At 42.3% G+C, this 22,052-nt stretch overlaps 2 protein-coding genes across 11 annotated transcripts in view; one reads left to right on the forward strand and one right to left on the reverse strand.

Annotated features, from left to right (window-relative positions):
* Nucleotides 1-4,242: 4,242 nt before the first annotated feature.
* On the reverse strand, nt 4,243-4,827 carry LOC130683645 (proline-rich proteoglycan 2-like). The gene has a single exon (XM_057501916.1). It carries the CDS (start codon nt 4,825-4,827, stop codon nt 4,243-4,245), a length of 585 nt encoding a protein of 194 aa, XP_057357899.1.
* The window catches only part of PER3 (period circadian regulator 3), a 77,804-nt gene continuing 60,067 nt past the window's right edge, over nt 4,316-22,052 (forward strand). For 8 of the 10 annotated variants that reach the window (XR_008996863.1, XR_008996865.1, XR_008996864.1 and 5 more), the window contains exons 1-7: nt 4,316-4,458; nt 4,802-5,190; nt 5,638-5,783; nt 6,615-6,730; nt 7,939-8,140; nt 12,087-12,138; nt 15,560-15,702. Coding sequence is in view for 6 of the 10 variants with exons in the window: in XM_057499670.1 (XP_057355653.1) it covers nt 5,012-5,190; nt 5,638-5,783; nt 6,615-6,730; nt 7,939-8,140; nt 12,087-12,138; nt 15,560-15,702 (838 nt within the window). In the remaining 4 variants the exon portion in view is untranslated. Of the gene's footprint in view, nt 4,459-4,801; nt 5,191-5,637; nt 5,784-6,614; nt 6,731-7,938; nt 8,141-12,086; nt 12,139-15,559; nt 15,703-22,052 lie in introns of those variants that run through there. The other 2 variants (XM_057499671.1, XM_057499675.1) reach the window with 2 other exon arrangements.

Genomic DNA, 22,052 nt, shown 5'->3' on the forward strand with positions numbered 1-22,052 from the left:
AGCTGACCCTTGTCTCAGTCTTAGTGGTATTCCTTGCCGCTCCCCCTGCGTCTCCCTTATAAACCCCCAAACTCCACTTTGTCATTTCCTTTCTTCTCGCCCCTCCCCGAGAGTCTCCTTTCCTAGAACCTAGCATTTCCCTGTACCCTAGTGAACAGAAGTAAACCATGCCCCTTGTGCAAAGTGACCGGGGAACTGGCTCACTCATGATTACCAAAATGTTCAGGATTTGGCTTTTGAAAAGTTTCTTAAATACGTGGTCTTTCAAAAGTGACATGAAGAGCTGGCCCCGCATGTGGTGGGATAGACAGCTGCCTGCATGAGGCCTGGGGAAGGGAATTTGGGCGGATGAGGGACAGCTCCAAATGCATGGCTTTTGTTTTGATTGTGTGTATCTTCCCCTGGAATACATTCCCACTCGTATTCTACAAGCCCTAGGAAGCAATATACTATGGATAGAAGTAGACTTTTGCTCATGTTTACACTAAAATGCCAATTTTCTATAAAATCCTATTGGGAGAGAAGAGGTTGGCTTTTTTCTATTGTCTTGGATAGATGGTTGCTGCTTTCTTGTCTGACATAGTATTGTATCCTTGAAAACCACTAACTAGAACTGTGCCTTTTGTTCAGGATCTTTATATAAAGAAAACTATATGATCTTTTGGTGCCATTTCCAAGATACTGAAGGAAAATGTGCCATAAGTGGGCTACCCTTTCTCTGCTTCTCCTTTAAATGTCAGGGTTCCTTAGGTCTGGATTCTCAGCCGACTTCTCTTTCCATTCTACTTACTCTCCCTGGGCAATCTGATCTAGTTTCATGATATCTCTATTCCTCAATCTGATGATTCCCAGCCTATTATTAAACATAGGCCTCTCAAATTCAATGTGCACCAAACAGAATTAAGCATTCCCCTGCCTCATGTTACTCTGCCTGTCATTAATAGTGTCTGCTCCAGAGAATGGCACCCATCATTCACGCAGTTTCCTTGCCGGACAAGTCCACTGGACTTGCCAGTATTTTTGGTCCCCATACGTATCACTTGGGATATGCTGAAGGTGTGCTAAAGATCAACATCCCCGACATCTCAACAGCTTGAAGTTGTTTTCCTCATTCATGCCACACGTCTAATACAGTCAGCAGGAAGCCTCTATCACCAGTCGCTCAGGGAGGGACTTCCTGTAAAAGTTTGTTTCAGGTCATCACTGCAGCAGGAAGGGAACTTCACGAATTGTGCCCTGGCTCCCAAAGCTGCTGCCTGCAAGTGGAGCCAGCAGCTCTGCTCGCCTTTCACTGGCTAGAGCAAGTCACGTGACTGTGCCAAACCTCAGAGGTGCATGGAAGGCGATCTTACCTGTTACCCAAAGGAGAAATGGAATGTTTGTGAACTTTTGCCTTCATGAAAGCAACTTCAAAGAATGGAGACAAACTCCTCCTGTCTTGTACTTTCTAATGAGCTGTGCCTCCTACATGATAATTCTATATTTGCATCACTAATAAAATGTTTTTCTAAAGTATGGTGATTTTTAAAATTGTTTTGAGTGGGGACTGTTTCCTTTAAAATTGGCTAAACTGCCACGTGCATTTAAAAGTAAGCATCCTTATTTACAACTGTGCTGGTTTTCATAGTTGCAGAAAACTCAATCTGTAAAACTAGAAGTTACTTAAGTAAAGCAATTATGTCCTAATTATTAGAAAATAATTGTTTTTCCTCATCCTTTATAGAGCGAGCTAAGTGCCTCTAAAAATCTCCTACTTGCCTTTATACTACCAAACCACAGAAAATCCTTATAGAAGTGCCTACTTCAGGCCAAGGCTCTGGATCCCAGTCTAATGAAGGACGCCTCTCCATCAGTTCCTCTTGTCTGCAGCTCTTCCTGCATCATTCATTTCTCCCTCCTTAATAGATCAAAACCCACAGACCTTAGCAAGGATCTCCACAGCCCTCCTTTTGGAAAACACCTGTCTCCAGCCCAGCATAGCAAAACCCTCCAGTTCCCTGCAGGCGCTGCCCTAACAGTCCACTTTTTCTTCAGTCCACACACCGCTGACACATCTTTACCCAAGATCGCCAGCTTGGCGAGGCCCAACGGGGAATTCTCCGCCCTTGTCTTACTCTGCTTATTACCAGCATTCTATACAGTTTTGTTGCCAGCTCTCCTCAAAATCCTTCATTATTTAGCTTCTGTGACCCCCACACGGTTTTCTTTCAACCTCCTCTTATTCTTTGCCTGGCTTTCTGCTCAACCTCCAAATCTCCCTGTGCCCCACATAGTGGCCTTGGGCTGTGTTCTGTCTGCACTCTGAATCCCACATCACTGTAAACTCCATGTAGACTGACGACTCTTGGATGTAAGCTGTGTCTCTATCCCTGGCTTCTCCCCCTAAATTCCAAGCTGGAAAATTCAATTGTCTACCGGATAATTACACTTGAATGTGTAATGCACATCTCATACATAACATACGGAAAACAACTCTCAATTCTCCCTTCATCAAAACTCACCACCCCTGAATTTGTGCACCTAAGCTGATGTCGCATCACACACAGCACAGCTTACGCCCAAGACCCAGGAGTTGATGGCGCTCTCGATACATTCAACTTAACAGCAAGGCCCTGGGAGCCCCATGTCCAACCTCTCCTCTCACCATCTCTACTGACGCCCAGTAAAGGCTATCCTAAGCCCTCTCCTTGAAAAGAATAACCTCCTGTTAGCTCCTTCCTGTGCAGCATGCAGCAGTCTGCATATCACAACAGTCTTGCTTAAAATCCTCTTCCCACTACCATCAGAAAAATCAAAACGCTTTCTTGAATTGTAATGCCTGCCGCCATCTGGTGCTTCCTGAGTTCCGGACCACGTGTCAGACCGTCTTCCTCTTACACAATCTTTCTGTTTCTCAACTACAAACTCGCTCTGCCTCAGGGTCTCTGCAGGTGCCCTTCCCTCAGTTGGGTCCATTTACCCTTCTCAGAGAGGCAGTCCCTGATCACCTGGCTAATATGCCTCCTGCCTCCTCACCCTCCACCCATGTCCCATGTACACCTCATCCCGTTAGCTTGTTTCAGTTAGTCTACACGGCACTTCCCATTTTCTGAACTTCATGGACTTGCACATGTTTTATATCTTAATAAAGTGCAGGCTCCCTGAGTTAAGGGATTTTGGCCACCACTGTATGCCCAAAGACCACAATCATCCCTACCCAGATACGTAATAAATATTTGTTAAACAAATGCAGTTTGATAAAATGGAACTTCAGAGGAGAGTAAGATCGGTCATCATTCGTTAAAACAAGGTGGCTTATGTAATTGTAGATGAATGATACCAAAAAAATAAATAAGGTGGCTTAATACACAATATTAACAATTGCCATACTTCACTCCCACCCCCTTTTATATACCATCCCTTTCATTCATCCAAAAAAATAACTGCAGATTTTTGATGTACCAGGAACTAGAGACGGCCAGAGCTCTGCACTGTTCCTTTCGTTCGGATGACTTGATACATAACCTAAAAAGAGCCTCCACACACAGGGCTCCTCTAGACCTTTTCCTGAAAGTGTCTTTTACAAAAACTTGTCTTCGTCCAGTTGCCAAATGAATGTGTAACTTTTTTCAAGACCAGAGAAATGTTTAAGGCTTTCAAAACTTTGTTTCTGAAAATCGGGTTTGGTTTTCCCCCGAGCTGGCTGCTCTGGGGCCCGGCTCCTCCAGGTAGAGTCGGCCGGAGGGAAAGCGAAAAGGTCGAGAAAGATGTAAACAACAGAACTCGCAGAAGACTCGGAGATACCGCTCGGACGTCCACCGCCTTCCTCCGGCTGCCCGGGGAGGTCCCGCCACCCAATCCCGGGCTCTCCCCTGCCCCCGCGCGGGCAGCCGGGGCCACCGAGGCGCCCCCGCCCCGCCGCCTCTCACGTGGAGGCCGCGCAGGCCCCGCCCACCTCCACGTCTTCTACCCGGTTCCTGCCCCTTCGTGACTGACGGCTCGAGCGTCCTATCACTGCCACGCTGCCTCCGGCGGCCCCAGCGGCCTAACCCGTTGCGGGTTTAAGGGGGCGGGTACTTGACTTGTGCCGGGACTCGATCCTCCGCAGGGACCCTCCGCCCCCTGCCCGCGCGCCAGCCTGCTGGGATTGGCCGAGCGCCGCCTCCGCCCGACCTCGGCATTATGTAACTTGCTCTAGGTTCGCCTCCGCCGCTCACCCGCCTTCGGTTATGTAATCCGGGAGCCCCAGCGTGGGGTCCGCCCCTAGACCAATGGGAGCACGCTGAGCGGGTCGCAGTGTCCAATCGCAGCGCTCGGTGAAGGGGCCGCGTCACGTGGAGCGCGGGGGGCGCGGCGCCGGCAACCGCCCGGCACGCGGCGGGCCTCGGGACTGCGCGCGGGTACCGGCCCGGCCCGGCAGGGCGAGCGGCTTCGCGCGGGGCCTGCGGGCGGCAGGGGCGAAGGCGGCGGCGGCGGCGGGTGAGTTCTCGGCCGGTGTGGGGAAGCTCGGAGCTTGCGGCCGCGTGGCTGAGGTCGCCCGCCGCCTGCCCTCCGCTCTGGGGCTGGCAGCTGGGCGGCGCCGGCAGGGAACCTGAAGCCCCCGGAACTTTGTGCTTTAAGTTGCCCCCATTCCCGGTCCCATTTGGGGTGCACTCCGACTTTGCCGAACGGCCGGTGGGCAGTGGGGGATCCGCGTCGGGCTTTGTGTCCGCGGGAGCTGACGGGCCTCCCTGGGGCTGCCCGCTGTTGAAACCAGCCCGGTGTCCGGCTTCGGATTGTCCGTCTCACCGGACACTTGCTCCCTTTGTCTCCCGTCCCCCAGGCTGGACCTCCAGTGTGCAGCGACATCAAGGATTGTAGGGAAATACTGAGAGAAAAGTGCCTCCGCAAGGGCGGAGATCAGTGACTGCCCTGTTGCGATGACCGATACATTTTGTCTAACGCAATGGCGCGGACCAAAATGAGAAATTTCTGTCGCTGATTGCAAAATAAAAAAGAAGCAGGCAACAGACCGAGGGCTGCGGGGCGAAAGATGGACCCCTGTGAGGATCTAGAAATGTCCAGCGGTGAGGCTCGGGACTCTAGGGGGAACGGGCTTAACGAACTCGGAGGACCACAGGCCGGCGGTTCGGCGGCCCTGGGGGAAGAGTCGGCCGGGACGTGGAGCCAGAAATACCGACTGCAGAGCAAATACGTGGAGAGCAGCAACAGGTGACAGCTTCATTTCGTTGTTTTTCGTTGGGGTTGTGAAAAGCAAAGGGAGGGTTTAAATCTTTTTATTCTTTTGTTTGTAAGCCTAGGAGAAAGTTGAGGGGGAGACTCAGATAGCTTAGCGTGAATGCCCTGGGAAACTGAAGAAAATTCCCAAAGACTACGAGAAATAGGTAAAAAGTGGTTAAGGAATTTGGCCGAGTCGGGGCTTAAGTGGGAACGAGCGAGGAGAAAATGTTTGCCATTCACCAGGTTTGTTTGGCTGGGATTCCACACCTGTTAAAAAAAAAGGGGGGCTGTGGGGGGAGGGCGGGGATAATAAACCTGTGGACTAAATAAGTTGATCCATGTTAGGCACTTAGAAATTTGCTTGACCCATAATATGCTGTTCGCCAAAAGTTGTCTGCTGTTGTCATTGAAAATGTGAATTTATAATTTATTTTACAGTGAACAGCAAGATCGAAACAGAGTTTCTGAAGAACTGATAATGGTTGTGCAAGAAATGAAAAAATACTTCCCCTCGGAGAGACAGAATAAACCAAGCACTCTAGATGCCCTCAACTACGCACTTCGCTGTGTGCACAGTGTACAAGGTAAATGAGCTGCAGAAGAGAAACAGTCGTGTGAGAACACCCTTGCTCATAAATATCATTCGGCCAGAGGAGTTTGTCAGTGTGGTTTTAGTCACAGAGATGTTTTGCGCTAAGGGTGCTAGGTGTAAGGTGAGCAGATGTACACTGATCCCATTAGTGTCTTGCTTTTTTCACATAAGGAACACGAGGAAAACTTTATTTACTTTGGTGCTGTGCAATATTTTGCTAATTTGCCATGGAGTAGATGTAGCATAAGCACCTTTTGAAGGCACACCTACTAAAAGAAGCATTGTCTTCTACAGATATTGGAGGGAAAATACATTTGACTAAGTATAATTTACCTTTTCCTGTCATACACACAATTTTATAATATCATATAATATATCAGGAATTTACCAAATTAGAAATGAACAGTTGTAAATATTTTTTCCTTTTTATCTCTGAGTTTCCTTCTCAAAAGATTTCGTAAAATTATTTCACATTCTGTCCACATATCATTCATATATGATATGTAATTCTTGAATGCTAGAGAGAGTCATTTTTTTGCCATAGAAATTTCACGTGCATGTATTTGGAAGCTTTGGTTTTAGTGCCCTAAATGTAGCTTGCTCTTTGTGATCTAGAACATGCAGAATTCATAAAATTCAAAATCTTAAAGTTTGTGCAACTATCAGTATTTCAGCCAAAAGATGGAAATTATCTGGTATTTGGGGAAAAAAACACTGAGGTGTCCTCATCCTAATAAATAAGCCAGCTTTAATAGTGATAAAAATAATTTCCTAAAGATATCGGTGTTACTGAACTACCTATTTATTTTCCTGTGTTTCTTAGCCAACAGTGAGTTTTTCCAGATTCTCAGTCAGAATGGAGCACCTCGAGCAGATGTGACCATGTGCAGTCTCGAGGAGCTGGCCACGATTGCTTCAGAACACACTTCCAAAAACACGGTAAGAATTTTTGAATTTTGGCCATATCAAACTGGGCGATTTCCCCCAACAGCCTATTTTTAAATAAATTTTAAAAAATAATAGCTTAGAGATTTGGTAACCACAATTTGAGGTGAAGAGAACTGCAAAGAGGCACTGTGTAGTTTCTCTTGCCCTTGCCAGAGAAAGGATCTGCAAACAGGAAACAGCACGTAAACAGGAGTTTGCTTTGCTTTGGTTATGAGGGCCTGTGTCTCCTTAGCATCCCTGAGTTCTCCCAAATGAAGAGAAAAAAACAAACTGCAGTGTAACTTCCCTCATTTTATTCTAATCTCCGAATTGTTCATTTCTATTTATATCATTCTTAGTTTCCATACCTACTACTTCAAGTTGTAACAACTGGATTTTATAGAACAGGTGAGTTGAGATGCTGTCATTTTTGTAAAATTTTGGAAGAGACATTTAGCACACATCTTTTGAAGCTCTTCATGTTGACAGAATAGTTAAGCCTCATGTTTTGCTGATATGACGGCAATTACTTACTTTTATGCTTAGACCTCAACATAAATGTAACTTAAAGATTTTATACTATTGGAACATGAGCTGTCCCTGATAATGCAATATTATTTTACTAACGGGTGTGTTCAGAGTACTGTAGTAGGTGCTGTGGAGATTTAAGGAAGAAAATGTTTAAGAAAACATTTCTCCTTTAAGATCATCAAAACAAAGCCAGAGAGGGAAAACAAATGCCAATGCTAAGCACACAAACAGCGGCAGATTGTAACTAAGTCATGCTTACATCTAGTGGAACAAATTAGAGAAGCGATTCTTACATAATGAGATTTGTCAGAGACAGTGTCTTGAAGGCGATGAATCTTGAGCTTGGTCTTGAGGCTTAGAATATGCACTGCTGAAGAAAAGACTGTCCCTCCAGGAGGAAGCACAGTCTGCAAAGGAGAAGGAATCAGAAGTATATCCATATGTGTATTTAGACAGTACAGAATGAGCTGGTAATTTTTTTGTATAAAATCAAACCCTCAGAAGGTAAATGCAGCTTTTATTGTGATAATTAAGAAGTATGTTGGAGAGTTTTGTTGCCTTTGTGGAATGTGTGTGTGTGTGTGTGTGTGTGAAGCTTTGATCATGGCAGAAGTCTAGAAGTTTACCTTACAAAGAATGTTTCTAGTAAGTATCTCAATATTTGCATTTATTTTAAATGTTTTTCATAGGATACCTTTGTGGCAGTTTTTTCATTTCTGTCTGGAAGGTTAGTGCACATTTCTGAACAGGCTACTTCGATCCTGAATTGTAAGAGAGAGTTCTTGGAGTCCTCTCATTTTGTTGAACTGCTTGCCCCTCAAGATGTGAGGGTGTTCTACACACACACTGCCCATGCTCAGCTTCCCTTCTGGAACAACTGGACCCAAAGAGGTAATGGGACCAACATTTAGTTACCTGTCTTGCCTCCATAAAGATCAGTTTCCTTCTTCCAGAAATTGCACAGAAATTAATGCATTGTTTGGAACTGCAAACTATGTGGTTTTTCTTGTTTGTTTAAATAGTCAGAATATAATGAAAACAACATTTTACATTCTTTTAATAACAAAGACCCAATAATTTTGCTTTTGTTTAGTCAAGTTAATTTCATAGATTATATATCACCAATATGGTTTGATTACCAGCATAATATATAGCAGGTCATTTGTTACAAAGCTCTGTTTCCTTTAAGTTAATAAGATTAAATGTTTTTCCTCTTATTTTGACTTCATTATTTATTTGCTTTGGAGATAAATTTTAGGTGCCCTCTTATAGTTCTGCTTGTTCCTAAGTTCATGAATATTGTTTCTTTGTTCTTTTTTTTGAAATGTTTGTTTTCCTGAACTTGGGATGACTAGTCACAGTTTTCTTTGTGATATTCAGTCCTGTGTGATCTTTAAATAATTCGGTTTCTTTTTTAAGTCACCCTATATTATTTCATATTTTTGTGAAGCACCTCTTAGAGAGCTTAGTGTATACCAACGTTGTTTTTGATTCCAAGTCTTTTTCTCTAACTTAAAATTTTTTTAACTTTTTTTTTATTGTAAAAAACACATTTAACAAAATTTACCCATCTTAACCATTTTTAAATGTACAGGTCAGCAGTATTGGTTACATTCACAATGTCATGAAACAACTCTCCAGAACTTTTTCCTCTTGCAAATCTAAAGCTTTGTATTCACTCTGATGTTTCAATCAGTACTTGGTCCAGTAAAAAATACCATCTTGCATGCTGCTTCTTGCAATGACAGACCTTTGCCGCATCCTTCGCGCACATTTTCTATGAGCTTTGTTTATAGTATACCTGTCATCTTGTTTTCTTGTGTTCCTTCTCCAATTCCTATCATTCAAAAACACTGATTTCGTTTCTCTTCATCTTTCCTAAACACACATTTTCACCCTCTAGTTGTCCATATTTCCATCTCTTCTTTTGTTAATCATTTATACATTCCCTAAACATTTAATTCAACAATGACTGTGGGTCAGGAACTAATCTTGATGCTGAGGTATAGCTGTGAACAGAAAAGACAAATGATATTGTTGGCAAGTTCTTTCACAGTTTTCCCAGGTATTTTTCTTTCAACATTGCCTGTATTCTCTCTGCCTTATCTTTTCAAGCTTTTTATCTTTGCTGATCATTTATTGCTCTATTTCCCCTCCATGTGAAAGCATAATACACACTGAAATTGTAGTCTTATGGACCTAAACATTTACTTACTCCATAAAGATGAGACGTCCACTGTTTACTCCCCATGTTATACTTCTGCCTTGTTCATCTCAAGGGCTCAGACTCTTCTTGAGTGCGGTTGTTCAGCTCCACACCGTTTCTGGGCTGTGCCTGTGCTATCTCCTGTTGCTTTCTTTGAGCTTGTAGAACATAAAGAGGACGTAGGATCTTTGAACTCAGCAGTTGTGAGCTTATGGCCCCTCATTAGACCATGTTTCAGCTTGTATTTCTTGTACAGTCTTCACGGAAGGATCTTACCACTATTTCTTTAGAATACACTTCCAAAAACAAGAATTCACACCTTATGGCCTAGGTGTGGAAGTGGTAGTGGACTCGCATCTACTGTTTGAGGTCCCACAGTCCGGCTCTGTTTTACGAGGCTCCTAGTGAATGCAGTTGAACTCAGGTGCCTGAGATAAAAACGGTGTAAACAAGTTTACCTTATAGGAGAGTTGTATTTGTGTGCAAAGAATTTTAAGCTAGGAATCTTAAAGTCTGAGTTTTAAATTGAATTCTTTCCCTTCATGAGCCTTGGCAGCCACTTAGCTTCTCATTGTAAAGTGAGAATAGTTTCTGAGCAGCCTGCTCAGCCGGGCTGCCCTGCAGATCAGGTGTGGGTGGGAAAGTACTGCAAGGTTTCTGGAGCCTTCTGTATCATAAGGGGTCTTCATTGCTGTCATCTGTTAAACAGTTAATATTTAAAGGACTCTCAGTGTTTAGCAGATTAATCTTCACAAACCCTGATGAGGTGTAGATACTCTCATTGTCCCCAGTTGACAGATAAGGTAAATGTGTTGTTTGGGTTGATGCTGAGAAGCAAATGCCAAGATGGGATTAGCTGCGTAAGAGACTCACTGGGAAAGGGAGGAGCAGAAGCTGAGTGGAGCCCTGCGCCCACAGGGCAGGTCTGGTGGCTGTGAAGGAGGGTTGGGGAGGAGTGTCCTGGTCTGCAAGGGCAGCTCTGAACAGCTCGGTCAGGCAGCCAAAGGCAGGTCCCAGCTGCAGTCACGCGCTGGAGGAGTCCCGCATCTCCATGGAAGGGCCCTTCTCGGTGCCCTCTCTGCACAGGCACTGGCAGCCTGCAGGATATGGGGCTCAAGGCAGCAGCTGCGGCCTGCCGTCAGTTGTGTCCCCTGGACCTGGGGCCATGCCCTTTCTCAGCCACTGGTCACTGAGGCACAGAGCTAAGTAACTCAGCCGAGGTCACATGGCCAGTAAGTGTAGAGGTGGATTTCACCTGGGCAGGGTGAACCCAGAGCCCCTGCTCTGAACCACAGAGTGCCTGTGGCTGTAGCTGTAATAATCACACAAAGGCATGCCTGGGAAGGTGGCCCCAAGGTATGGGACCTGTCCATAAAAATCATCTCAAAACATTAAGAATATTTTTTAACATCCTTATCTTGCCTCAGTTCCTCTGTAAGTTTATCGAGGCCTTAACGGAAGCAGTTTCTGTGTTAAGACTGTAGCATATCTTAGAGTCATTAATTCCTTAAACTTACTTTATCAGATGGTTCTGTGATTTAAGTTTTCACAGACATGCTATAGGACCTATCTTCTGGTTTCAGAATTCTGGGGTTATAACTTTCAATGGCTTGATGAATTATGATAATTTGATCATTGGTCCCTTTACTCTTAAACCGAAGTGTTTCTTTTTTAATCACATACATGTTGCTTGGTCATTCAAAAGCCTATTTTCTGATTCTTCAGTTGATGCTTTTCTTAAAAATACTCAGTATTTTGTTTTTCTTGAACTCTCATTGTTTATTTTCCTTCAATGTATATTTTTGAACATCTCCTTGGTTTTAAAAATTCCCTTGGTTCCCACAACTGAGTACATTGCACTCCAGTGAATAAATGTCCCAAGGAAAAAGTCAGGGGGCCTCTAACCAGAGGAAATACAGTGAACAAACACTTAGGAAATGGCTCAGCCCCTAATTTGCCCTAAGATAGGCAAATTTAAACATTCCTGAACTACCAACTCATAAATCAATAAAATCAATACAAAAATCAATAAAATCGATGTATATTATTAACTTGAGGATTCTGTGAAAGTGTTTTTAATGGCACTGTTGGTGGTACAGTCTTCTGGAGATTCGTTTGCCAATACATGGTGAGAATCGTAAATGATCATATTTTACCTAAGAACATGACTTTGGGGAATTTACCCAAGGCAATAAAAAAAGGAAAGTTTATATATCGTAAACCTAGGCTGTAAGTTGTCTAAATTCCCCATTTTTGACACATATCTAGACTATTGCAGTGGAATAGAATATTACCACCAAAAAAGTAAGTCAGAGGATCATTACCGTGACCCTGAAGGGCTGAGTATGGGCAGTTGCAGAAAAGCAGAAAGGATTCGAGGAAGTAGTACCGGGAGAGCCTGCGTTGGCTGCTCTCCCGTCTCACCTGCAGGGTGCTGGCAGCCGGAGCCTGGGGAGGCCCTGCGTGGGGCTGGGTCTCAGAGGGAGGGGCAGAGGCCTCTTTTAATTGAAAGTCTCTCTCTCTTACAAAATGGTTTGTTGTTCGGTGGCAGTGAGACAGTGTCTCCCTGGGAAGAGCCGCTCCGCAGGGTTTTTGCAGGACAGGCGACTGACAGTTTGTCTCTGTTCCCAGCAGCATCGCAGTATGATTACGCCCCAGTGAAGTCCTTTTTCTGCAGGATCCGGTAAGTAGAAGGCCTTGTAGACCAGAAATGGGGTGTCTTCTAATTTTAGTTAGCATTTCTTTTGATTCTTTTCTGTTCAGCTAGGAGTTGGTTCTTGCTATGAGAAATTTATATTTTGTCTGAGGAGAAGAAACATACTGACAAGAAGACTAGATAATGCAATAGGAAAAAAGACCAGAAAGATCATTCTTACACTAGGAACATGTGAGAATCACTGGGTATTAAATACACTTTCAAATGACCATTGTTTGGGGCTCATTTGTGTTTGTTTGCTTTTGTTTTTCAGTCACATTTAAAGTTAATTTTTGGAATTTGGAATAACTTCAAAGAAAACAAGATAGGTATATATGAGAAGGATTTAAAAGGTCAGAGACAGTGAACTAGAAGAAGAATATAGACCAAAATTTCAATAATAGTTGATTTCTGGTAGAATTTACTAATATATTTTTTTCTTCTAAATTTACTGTATGTTAAGTTAATGTTACTTTCACAATAAAAAGAAAAAATGTTTTTAAATGATATTTTGATTGCCAGCCAGCATTAGTATTGAAGTTACTAAATGCCCTTGATATTTAGAGAAATGAAAAATCTATGTAACAGATTAGTCAGGCACTCCATGGAATTGGGGGAGCCTGGGCCAGTAGTAGTCACATGCTCAGGGAGGGACAGCACAAGGACAGGTGTGCTGGAGGGCGTCGTTGGTTCATTCAGTCTTTCGTGATGAGGTGTGTGTGAAGGTCTTAGAACAATGCCTGCCATGCAGTAAACACCATATGTTAATAAATATATTTGTCTGGCTTCTCTGAGCCAGGCACTGTTACAGGTGCTAGGATCAAAGCAGGGTTCCTTTGCTTATGAACTAGAGGATTAGTTCTGTTGGGGGGGTGGGGAGACCAATAATAAATAGATATCTATATGGATCAGCTGGTGGTAAGGCCTGTGTAGAACAATCAAGCAGACTAAGGAAATCTGGACAGTGGAGAGATTATTGTTGTATCGAGGGTGGTCCAGGAACTGTTCTCCTGTAAGAAGCCTAATTGGAGCCATAGCCCTGAAGGAGGTGAGGGAGAGAGCCTTACAAATTTGAAAGAAGAGTGCTGGTTTGGGCAAAGGCCCTGGGGCAGCAGGCTTGGCTGGTTGGAGGAGTTACCAGGAAGCTGGGGTGGCTAGGGCAGGGAAAGGGGGAGTAAGGAGTGAGGGAGCAGGGGTGAAACCATCAGGAGCTTTGATTTCTGAGTGAAATGTTTTGTTCAAGTTAATCACTTATTCTAAAACTTTGGGAATTCACAGAATAATACAGAAGTGGAAGAACTAGTACAGTGAACCAGTATGTACTTCCGTCAGTTTTAGTGACTTTTGCTCATGGTTAATCTTGTGTCATCTCTGCCACCACATACTCCTCAACACACCCCTCTCCATTATTTTGAGACAAATCTCAGACCTGATATCATGTCCTCTCTAGTACTTCAGAACGCAATTGTAAAAGATGAGGTTCTTGTTCATCTTCATGATGCTCAGATTGTCCCATCTGTGGCCAGAGGGAGCCCCGTTAGCTCCCGTGCCGCGTGAGAGTACTCCTGTGGTCTGCGGTCTGACAGCTGCCTCTGCTTCAGGCATGACTTCCCGGGCTCGACCTAGCACTTCCTGCCCTGGACTCGGAGGCAGTCATTTCTTCAGAGGTACCTTGTTCTTCGTGGCGGGACATGGCATTATCAGAGGGACACCGAATCTCAATGGTCGATACAGGGTTGCTCTTCCAGGAAGTTTTCATGGACAGAAGTAGAACATTTTCACCTTTTAAAAGGAAACAAGACTTATGTACATTATAAAAGGCTTGTGTTAGGTGCTCTAATGAGGTGGTGGAGGGATGAGAGGGGACAAGGAAAGCGTTAGAAAGCTGGTACTGTGGTGCAGCTGAAGGATGGCAGGTCCTGAACTAGGGTGGTAATGGTGAAATAGAGAAATATTTGGGGTAATTTGGATATTTCTGTGTTCGAGCATTACCCACATAGAAACTATCTTTCTTCTATCTCTGTTCTCTGAAAGTTCCTAGGACAGCCCTGTAGCAACAATCACCCCTACCAGCCAGATTTGGTCTTCATGTGATCGTGCCATGTCCCATCACAAAGAACGTTTATTAATTGATTATTTTGGGGTGTGAAATGAAGGATTAGTCAAGGGTGACACCAAGGTCTTAGCTCAAGTTGCCATTTATTGGGGCAGAGGAAACTGGGAGGGCATCTTCCTGAACAGAGGACGGGGAGAACACGGTGCCCAGTGTTGCATGAGTTAAGTTTGCATTATCTGTTAACAATCTAATTTATAATGTTTTGACATTGGTACATGAGTGTAAAGTTTAGGGGAGGAGTCCAGGCTGGAGAAAGATACTCAGGTCGTCAGCAAATAAATGGCATTGAAAACCCTAGGACTGGATGAGCCTGGAAAAGTCACAGAAATACACACACGGTGCTCATAGGTCAGTATCAAGAGGAAGCACTCTTTCTGAATCGTTGTCTTTTCTCGGTGATAGGAAGCAAGGTTACGGTTAAGAGTGGAGAAGTGGGAGGGGATACTGGAGTTTGAGGAGAAGAGGAAGCGAGACGGGTGGGAGTGGGAGTGGACTGTGGATCCTCTGGGCAGCAAAGGGCCCACTGGGGACCAGTAGTCATGAGTTTAAGCAATGATGAGAGAGGAGCGGCGTGACTGGTAGAACTGGGGGAGTATGAATTTAGTACTGGGCATTTTGACCTTCAGGGGACAGTGGCATATCCAAGTGGAATTGTCCTCCGGGAAGCTGGAGCTGTAAAATGGGGTGAAAATCTTGTCCATCAGAGCCACCCCTACCCAGATGTCCAGGGCTTCGTAAGCCGGGTTCCAGCCCTGCTTTCCTCCTCCTCAGCCAGGCACCTTGTGGAGAGCTTGACTATACACAGTGCCCTGTGCCAGTCAAGGTAGTCGCTGAAGCTTTGAGACTAAATCAGTCCTTGAAAGAGTGTAGGAAGGGGTGATAGAGAACTGGCTTTAGGGGCACAATCACAAGGAACCCAGTTTTCTGTCATGTGGTACTTGGTTTAGGCACATGAGACAGGACAGGTGGTTATGTCTATCCCTCTTTGCAGCAGAAATGGAAAGGTCAGGCTGGGAATTTAGTGTATGGAGGCCAGGAAAAAAGTCATGGGATGACTTCTGTTCTTTTTTAACTCATAAACCAGTTCTCCATAAAATCTCTTTATTGAATAATGAGTTAATAAAATTGCCCTTAGGTATTGAAAATTTAAACTAGCATTTCCCTTCTTGAAAACTAAACAGCATATAAACGTTTTAGATTTGGATATCTCTCTTTTGGAAATTACCAATAAACCATTTTTCCCAGCATTGTTTCATTTGGGCTTACTAAAGGCCTCATCTTTATTCTCTTCAGTGGAGGTGAGGACAGAGAGCAAGAGAAACCTTACTACCCATTCCAGGTCATCCCCTATTGGATTCACGTCCATAGCTCTACCCAGCAGGAATCTGAGCCTTGCTGTCTCACCCTGGTTGAGAAGATTCACTCTGGTTATGAAGGTAAGCCAAGAGTGTCTGCATTTAGATGAGACGTAACTGGTCAGCACGTCAGATAGAGTACGTGAAAGCCCATTTACTACAGCCATAAAACCAGAAAAGAGTGAGTCTTTCTTTTGGCCCTGAACATTCCAGGCATCAGGATTTTTCCTGATGTCTCTTGTTTAGTGACATTGACTTATTTCTTATGGGCCCGTCTCCTTCAAGGGCAGCATGGCCTAAGGGTCTGTGTGTAGACTGGACCACAGATACACAATTCTCTAATCGTCTCTCTACTGGTAACAGTCCTATGGCCTTGTGCTTCTGTGTTGTGTGAAATAAGACCACATAAGAATGAATTCATGTTTTTACAGTGTTTTGAAACTGCCTAAGTAAAATGTATAGTTTATATCTTTAGATGGCATAACTACATTTCTAAATTCACATATCAGTACAGAAGCAGTTTCCATTTATTATTTGAAATTACAGTCAGTTCTGCTATAATGTGACATATGCATTCCTAAAAATTACCATTTTAGGCAAAAAAAAATCACACAGTAAAACCACAGGGCTTATGGGAAAAATGAGTCCAGGGACACAACAGTAAAAATTTAACAACCCATTAAAAATAAGGAAAAATTCCAGGAAAATGGCAGAATAAAAGGTCACTGTGATAACTTCCCACATACACACTGAGGGAGCATCTGCATCTAATACAACTAACTCTGAAAACAACCTGAAAACTGGCAGAACAGACCTTCCACAGCTAACAAAAAAAGAGAAGGCCATGTTGAGAAGGATAGAGGAACAGAGCCACAATTGATGAGGGTTCATACCCTTCCCCCACCCCAACCCATAAGCAGGAGGGAGTGATGAACAAAGAGGGGAGAGTATGAACTCCCTGAAACTCAGCACAACTGGCCCTGGGGAAATGCATCTGGAAGATAAGTCCCCGTAATGTCTGGCTTTGAAAGTCACTGGGCCTTAGTGCTGGGAGAGCTGGAAGGCTCTGGGAGACTGAGTCTCTACCCTCTGAGAACCAGAATGCTGTGTTGATTTGTCAGAGACCCGACCCAGAAGCAGCAGTTTGAGGGATTTATTGACTGAGAGGGGCAGCTTTCTCAGGGGGAGAGGGGCTGGCAGAAGCCATATTTTGAGCCCTCTCAGCCTAACCAGCTGATGCTTACGGGTGCCAGTTCTGACACTTTCTATCTACTCTGCCAGCACTGTTCTCTCTACCCCAGTGTTCCCCTATGGACTTATTTACCCAAAATGCCCAGTTAAGCAGGTGCCCTGCTAAAGCTTCTATCAACTACCACTCTGGGGAGAGGAGCTAACAGGAGTCAGCTGGCCATTGCTGGCCAACCAGGCTGCAGGCTGGCCTGCCCACCAGCAGACCAGCAAGGGCTGTGCTCTTTCAGCCAGCTGCACCTGAAGTGAGCCGTGCAAACTAGTGCATCTGCAGTAGTCAGGCCATTGCCATCAGTCAGGTTGAGGGTGGCCTTACCTACCAGCCCTTTCACAGCAATTGTGGCTCAGCCACAACAAAGGTGAACACAGCTCACACAGGGGATACCCATGGAACACCTGGTTCTGGTGTTCAGGGATTATTGAACTGGGCACCACAGGCTGTCTGCTACATAAGGCCACTGTTTTCAAGACGAGGAGAAATAGCTGACCTATGCATAGAAACAAATACAGAGAACTAGACAAACTGAGGAGGCAGGGAAATATGTTTCAAATGAAAGAACTGGACAAAATGCTAGAAAAATTGCCAAATGAAGTGGAGGTAAGCGATCTACCTGATAAGAAATTCAAAGTAATGGTAATAAAGATGCTCACCAAACTTGAGAGAAGAATGGATGAATTGGGAGGACTTCAAAAAAAAAAGTAGGAAAAAGAACCAGCAGAGCTAAAGAATACAATGACTGAAATGAAAAGTATGCTAGAGGGAATGGCAGATTAGAGGATGCAGAAGAACAGATCATGTCTGGAAGACAGGGCAGTGGAAAGCAACCAAGCTGAGCAACAGAAAGAAAAAAATTTTTTAATGATAAGATGCTAAGAGAACTCTGCAACTACTTAAAACAATATTCATATAACAGTGGTCATAGGAAGAAAAGAGAGAAAGGGACAGAAAAACCTATTTGAAGAAGTAACAGCTGAGAACTTCAGCTTGGAGGGGCAAACATCCAGGTCCAGGAGTCACAGAGAATCCCAAACTATTGACCTTGGCACATAGTAATTAGAATGGCCAGGATTAAAGAAAGAGAATCTGAAAAGCAGCAGGAGAAAAGCAGTTACATACAAGAGAAATCCCATAAGTCTACCACCTGATTTTTTAGTAGAAACTTTACAAGCCAGAAAGGAATGCCATGATATATTCAAAGTGCTGAAAAGAAAAAAAACCAAAAACCAGGTATACTCAACCCAGCAAGGCTATCATTCAAAATTGGGAAGAGAGTTTCCCAGATAAATGGATGTTAAAAGAGTTCATCACTAAACCAGCCCTACAAGAAACATTAAAGGGACTTTTTTAAGTGGAAAAGAAAAGTTCATAACTAAGAAAATTAGGAAAGGAAAAAAGTTTTCACTGATAAACACAAACTTACAGTAATGGTAGTGTGAAGATACAATCATTTATAAAGCTAGTATGAAGTTCAAAAGACAAAAGTAGTAAAATCAGTTATATGCACAAAAGTCAAGGGATACACAGTATAAAGATGTAAATTATGACATCATATACTTGAAATGTGGGGGGGGAAATAAGTGCTTTTAGAATGTGTTTAAACTTAGCCATCAATCTAAAATATAGACTGCTAGGTACATAGGATGCTGTGTATGAACCTCATGGCAACCCCACACCAAAAACCTGTAATAGATAACAAAAAATAAAGAGAAAGGAATCCAAGCATATCAAAGTCATGTGCAAGGGAAGGGAGCAAGAGAAGAAAGGCATAAAGAAGAACTACAAAAGTACCTGGAAAACAGTTAACAAAGTGGCAATTATCAATAATTACTATAAATATATAAGTGGCATGAATGCTTCAATCAAAAGACGTAAGGTGGCTGAATGTATAAAATAGACCCATGTATATGCTGCCTATAAGGCACTCACTTTAGAACTAAAGACACCTGTAAAGTGACGAGATGGAAAAAGATATTCCATGCAAATGGAAATGAAAGAAAAGCTGGAGTAGCAATACTTGTATCAGACAAAATAGATTTCAAAACGAAGAATGTAACAGGAGATGATATAATATATCATAATGATAAAGGCATCAGTTCAACAAGAGGATGTAACAATGCTGAATATCTATGCACTCAATATAGGAGCACCTAAATACATAAAGCAAATACTTAAAAGTCCTAAAGGGACAAATTGACTAATACAACAATAGTAGGGACTTTAAAACCCCATTTACATTAATGAATAAAAGCTTCAAGACAATAAGGAAATGGTGGTGTATAACACATTACACCAGCAGAATATTTCATCCAAAATCAGCAGAATATACATTCTTTTCATGAAACATTCTCTAGGATAGATCACATGTTTGGGCACAAAATAAGTCTCAATAAATTTAGGAAGATTGAAATCATATCTAGCATCTTTTCTGACCACAATGGTATAAAACTAAAAATCACAAAAAAAACCTGGAAAAAATTAAAATACATGGAGGCTAAACAATAAGTGGGGTCAGCAAAGAGGAAATTAAAAAATACATGGAGACAAAAACAGTCAAAATTTATGGGGTACAGTAAAAGCGGTTCTAAGGGGTAAGTTTATAGTGATACAGGCGTACCCCAAGAGGGAAGAATCTCAAATAAACAATCTAACCTTATAACTGAAGGAACTAGAAAAAGAACAAACAAAACCCAACATTAGTGATAGGAGGGATTTAATAAAGATCATAGCAGAAATAGAGACTAAAAAACAATAGAAAATATTAATGAAACTAAGAGCTGATTCTTGGAAAAGATAAGATTGATAATCTTTTAGCCAGACTTATCAAGAGAAAAGAGAGAACTCAAAATCAAAAAGTTACAACTGACACCACAAAAATACAAAGGATTATAAGAGAATTCAATGAAAAATTATATGCCAACAAATTGGACAACTTGGAAGAAATGGATACATTTCTATGCATACAATTTTCCAGGACTGAATCAGGAAGAAATAGAAAATCTGAACAGACAGATTTCTAGTAAGGAAATTGAATCAGTAATAAAAGACTCCCAACAAACAAAAGTACATCACCAGATGGCTTCACAGGTGAATTCTACCAAACATTTAAAAACAGCTAATACCCATTCTTAAAACTATTCCAGAAAATAGAAGAGGGAGGACTGCTTCCAAGTATTTCCTACCAGGCCAGGATCACCTGATACTTCAAAAACCAGGCAAAGACATTACAAAAACAAAAAGATTACAGAGCAATGTCCCTGATGACTATAGATGCAGAAAATCCTCAGCAAAATGTTAGCAAACTGAATTCAAAAATACATTAAAGAGATCATTCAAAGACCAAGTTGGATTTATTCCAGGGATGCAGGGATGGTTCAGTATCTGCAAATCAATCAATATGATAACCACATTAACAGAAAGAAGGATAAAAACCATATCATTTCAATAGATGCAGTAAAAGAACTTGACAAAATTCAGCATCCATTCTTGAAAAATCTCAACAAAGTGAATATAGAGGAAGCATACCTCAACATAATAAAGGGTATAACACATTACAAACCCACAGCTAGTATTGTACTCAGTGGTGCAAAGCTTTTCCTCTAAAATTAGAAATAAGGCAAGGATACCCATCACCACTTTTATTCAATGTAGTACTGGAAATCCAAGTCACTGAGCAATCAGACAAGGGAATAGGCATCCAAATTGATAAGGTTAAGAAGTAAAATTGTCATTATTTGAAGATGACATGATACTATATATAGAAAACCTTAAAGACTCCACCAAAAAAACTATTAGAATAAGTGAATTCAATAAAGTTGCATGATATCAAATCAATACACCAAAATCCATTGTGTTTCTGTATAAAATAAACCAGTAGGGAAATTAAGAAAATCTCATTTACAGTTGCATCAAAAAACAAAACACCTAGCAATAAATCTAAACAAGAAGGTGAAAGACCTGTACTCTGAAAATTATAAGACACTGATGATAGAAATTGAAGATGGTACAAATAAATGGAAAGATCTTCCATGGTCATGGATAGGAAGAATTATGTTAAAATGGCCATACTACCAAAAACAATTTATAGATTCAGTGCAATCTCTATCAAAATGCCAATGCAATTTTTCATAGAGTAAATAAAATTAAAATTTGTATGGAACCACAAAACCCTGAACACACTGAATATATTGCTAAAGCAATCTTGAGAAAGAACAAAGCTGGAGATACCTGGTTTCAAACTCTACTACAAAGCTACAGTAGTCAAGTCAGTATGGTACTGGCACAAAAATATACATATAAATCAATGGACCAGAGTAGAGTCCAGAAATAAATCCATATCCGTACGGTCAATGAATATATGACAAAGGAGGCAAGAATATCCATTGGGAAAAAGATGGTCTCTTCAATAAATGTGTTGGGAAAACTGGACAGCTACGTGCAAAGGAATGAGTCTCACTGTCTTATCCCACACAGGAAAGTAAATGTGAAATAAAGACATAAATACCAGTTTCGTTTAATGTAAAACTCCTAGAAGAAAACATAAGCAGTAAACTCGAGAACCTTGGCATTGGTAAATTTTTTTAGATGTGTCTTCCCAGGCAAGGGAAACAAAAGCAAAAATAAATGAGACTGCATCAGATTAAAAAGCAAAAATAAACAAGTGAAACTACATCAAACTGAAAAGCTCTGCACAGTAAACTAACCATCAACAAAATGCCTCCTACAGTATGGCATAATATATTTGTAAATTATATGTCCAACAAGGGAGTACTATCCAAAACATTTAAAGAACTCACATAACGCCAAAAAAACAAATAATCTGATTAAAAAATGGGCAGAGGACCTAATAGATACTTTTGTAAAGAAGACATACAGATGGCCAACAGACGCATGAAAAGATGCTCAGCATCACTAGTCATCAGGGAAATGCAAATCAAAACTACGACGAGATACCACCTTACGCTAGTCAGAATGGCTGCTGTCAAAAAGACAAGTGTTGGTGAGGATGTGGAAGACAGGAAAGCTTTGTGCACTGTTAGTGGGAATGTAAATTGGTGCAGCTGTTACGGAAAATAGAACGGAGGTTCCTTAAAAAGCTAAAAATGAAACAGAAGTAGACTCATAAGCACAGAGAATAGACTGGTTCCCTAGAGGAGGGGGTTTGTGGGGCCAGTGAACTAGGTCA

This window comes from Manis pentadactyla, chromosome 4, assembly GCF_030020395.1.
Source record: "Manis pentadactyla isolate mManPen7 chromosome 4, mManPen7.hap1, whole genome shotgun sequence".
Taxonomy (NCBI): Eukaryota; Metazoa; Chordata; class Mammalia; order Pholidota; family Manidae; genus Manis; species Manis pentadactyla.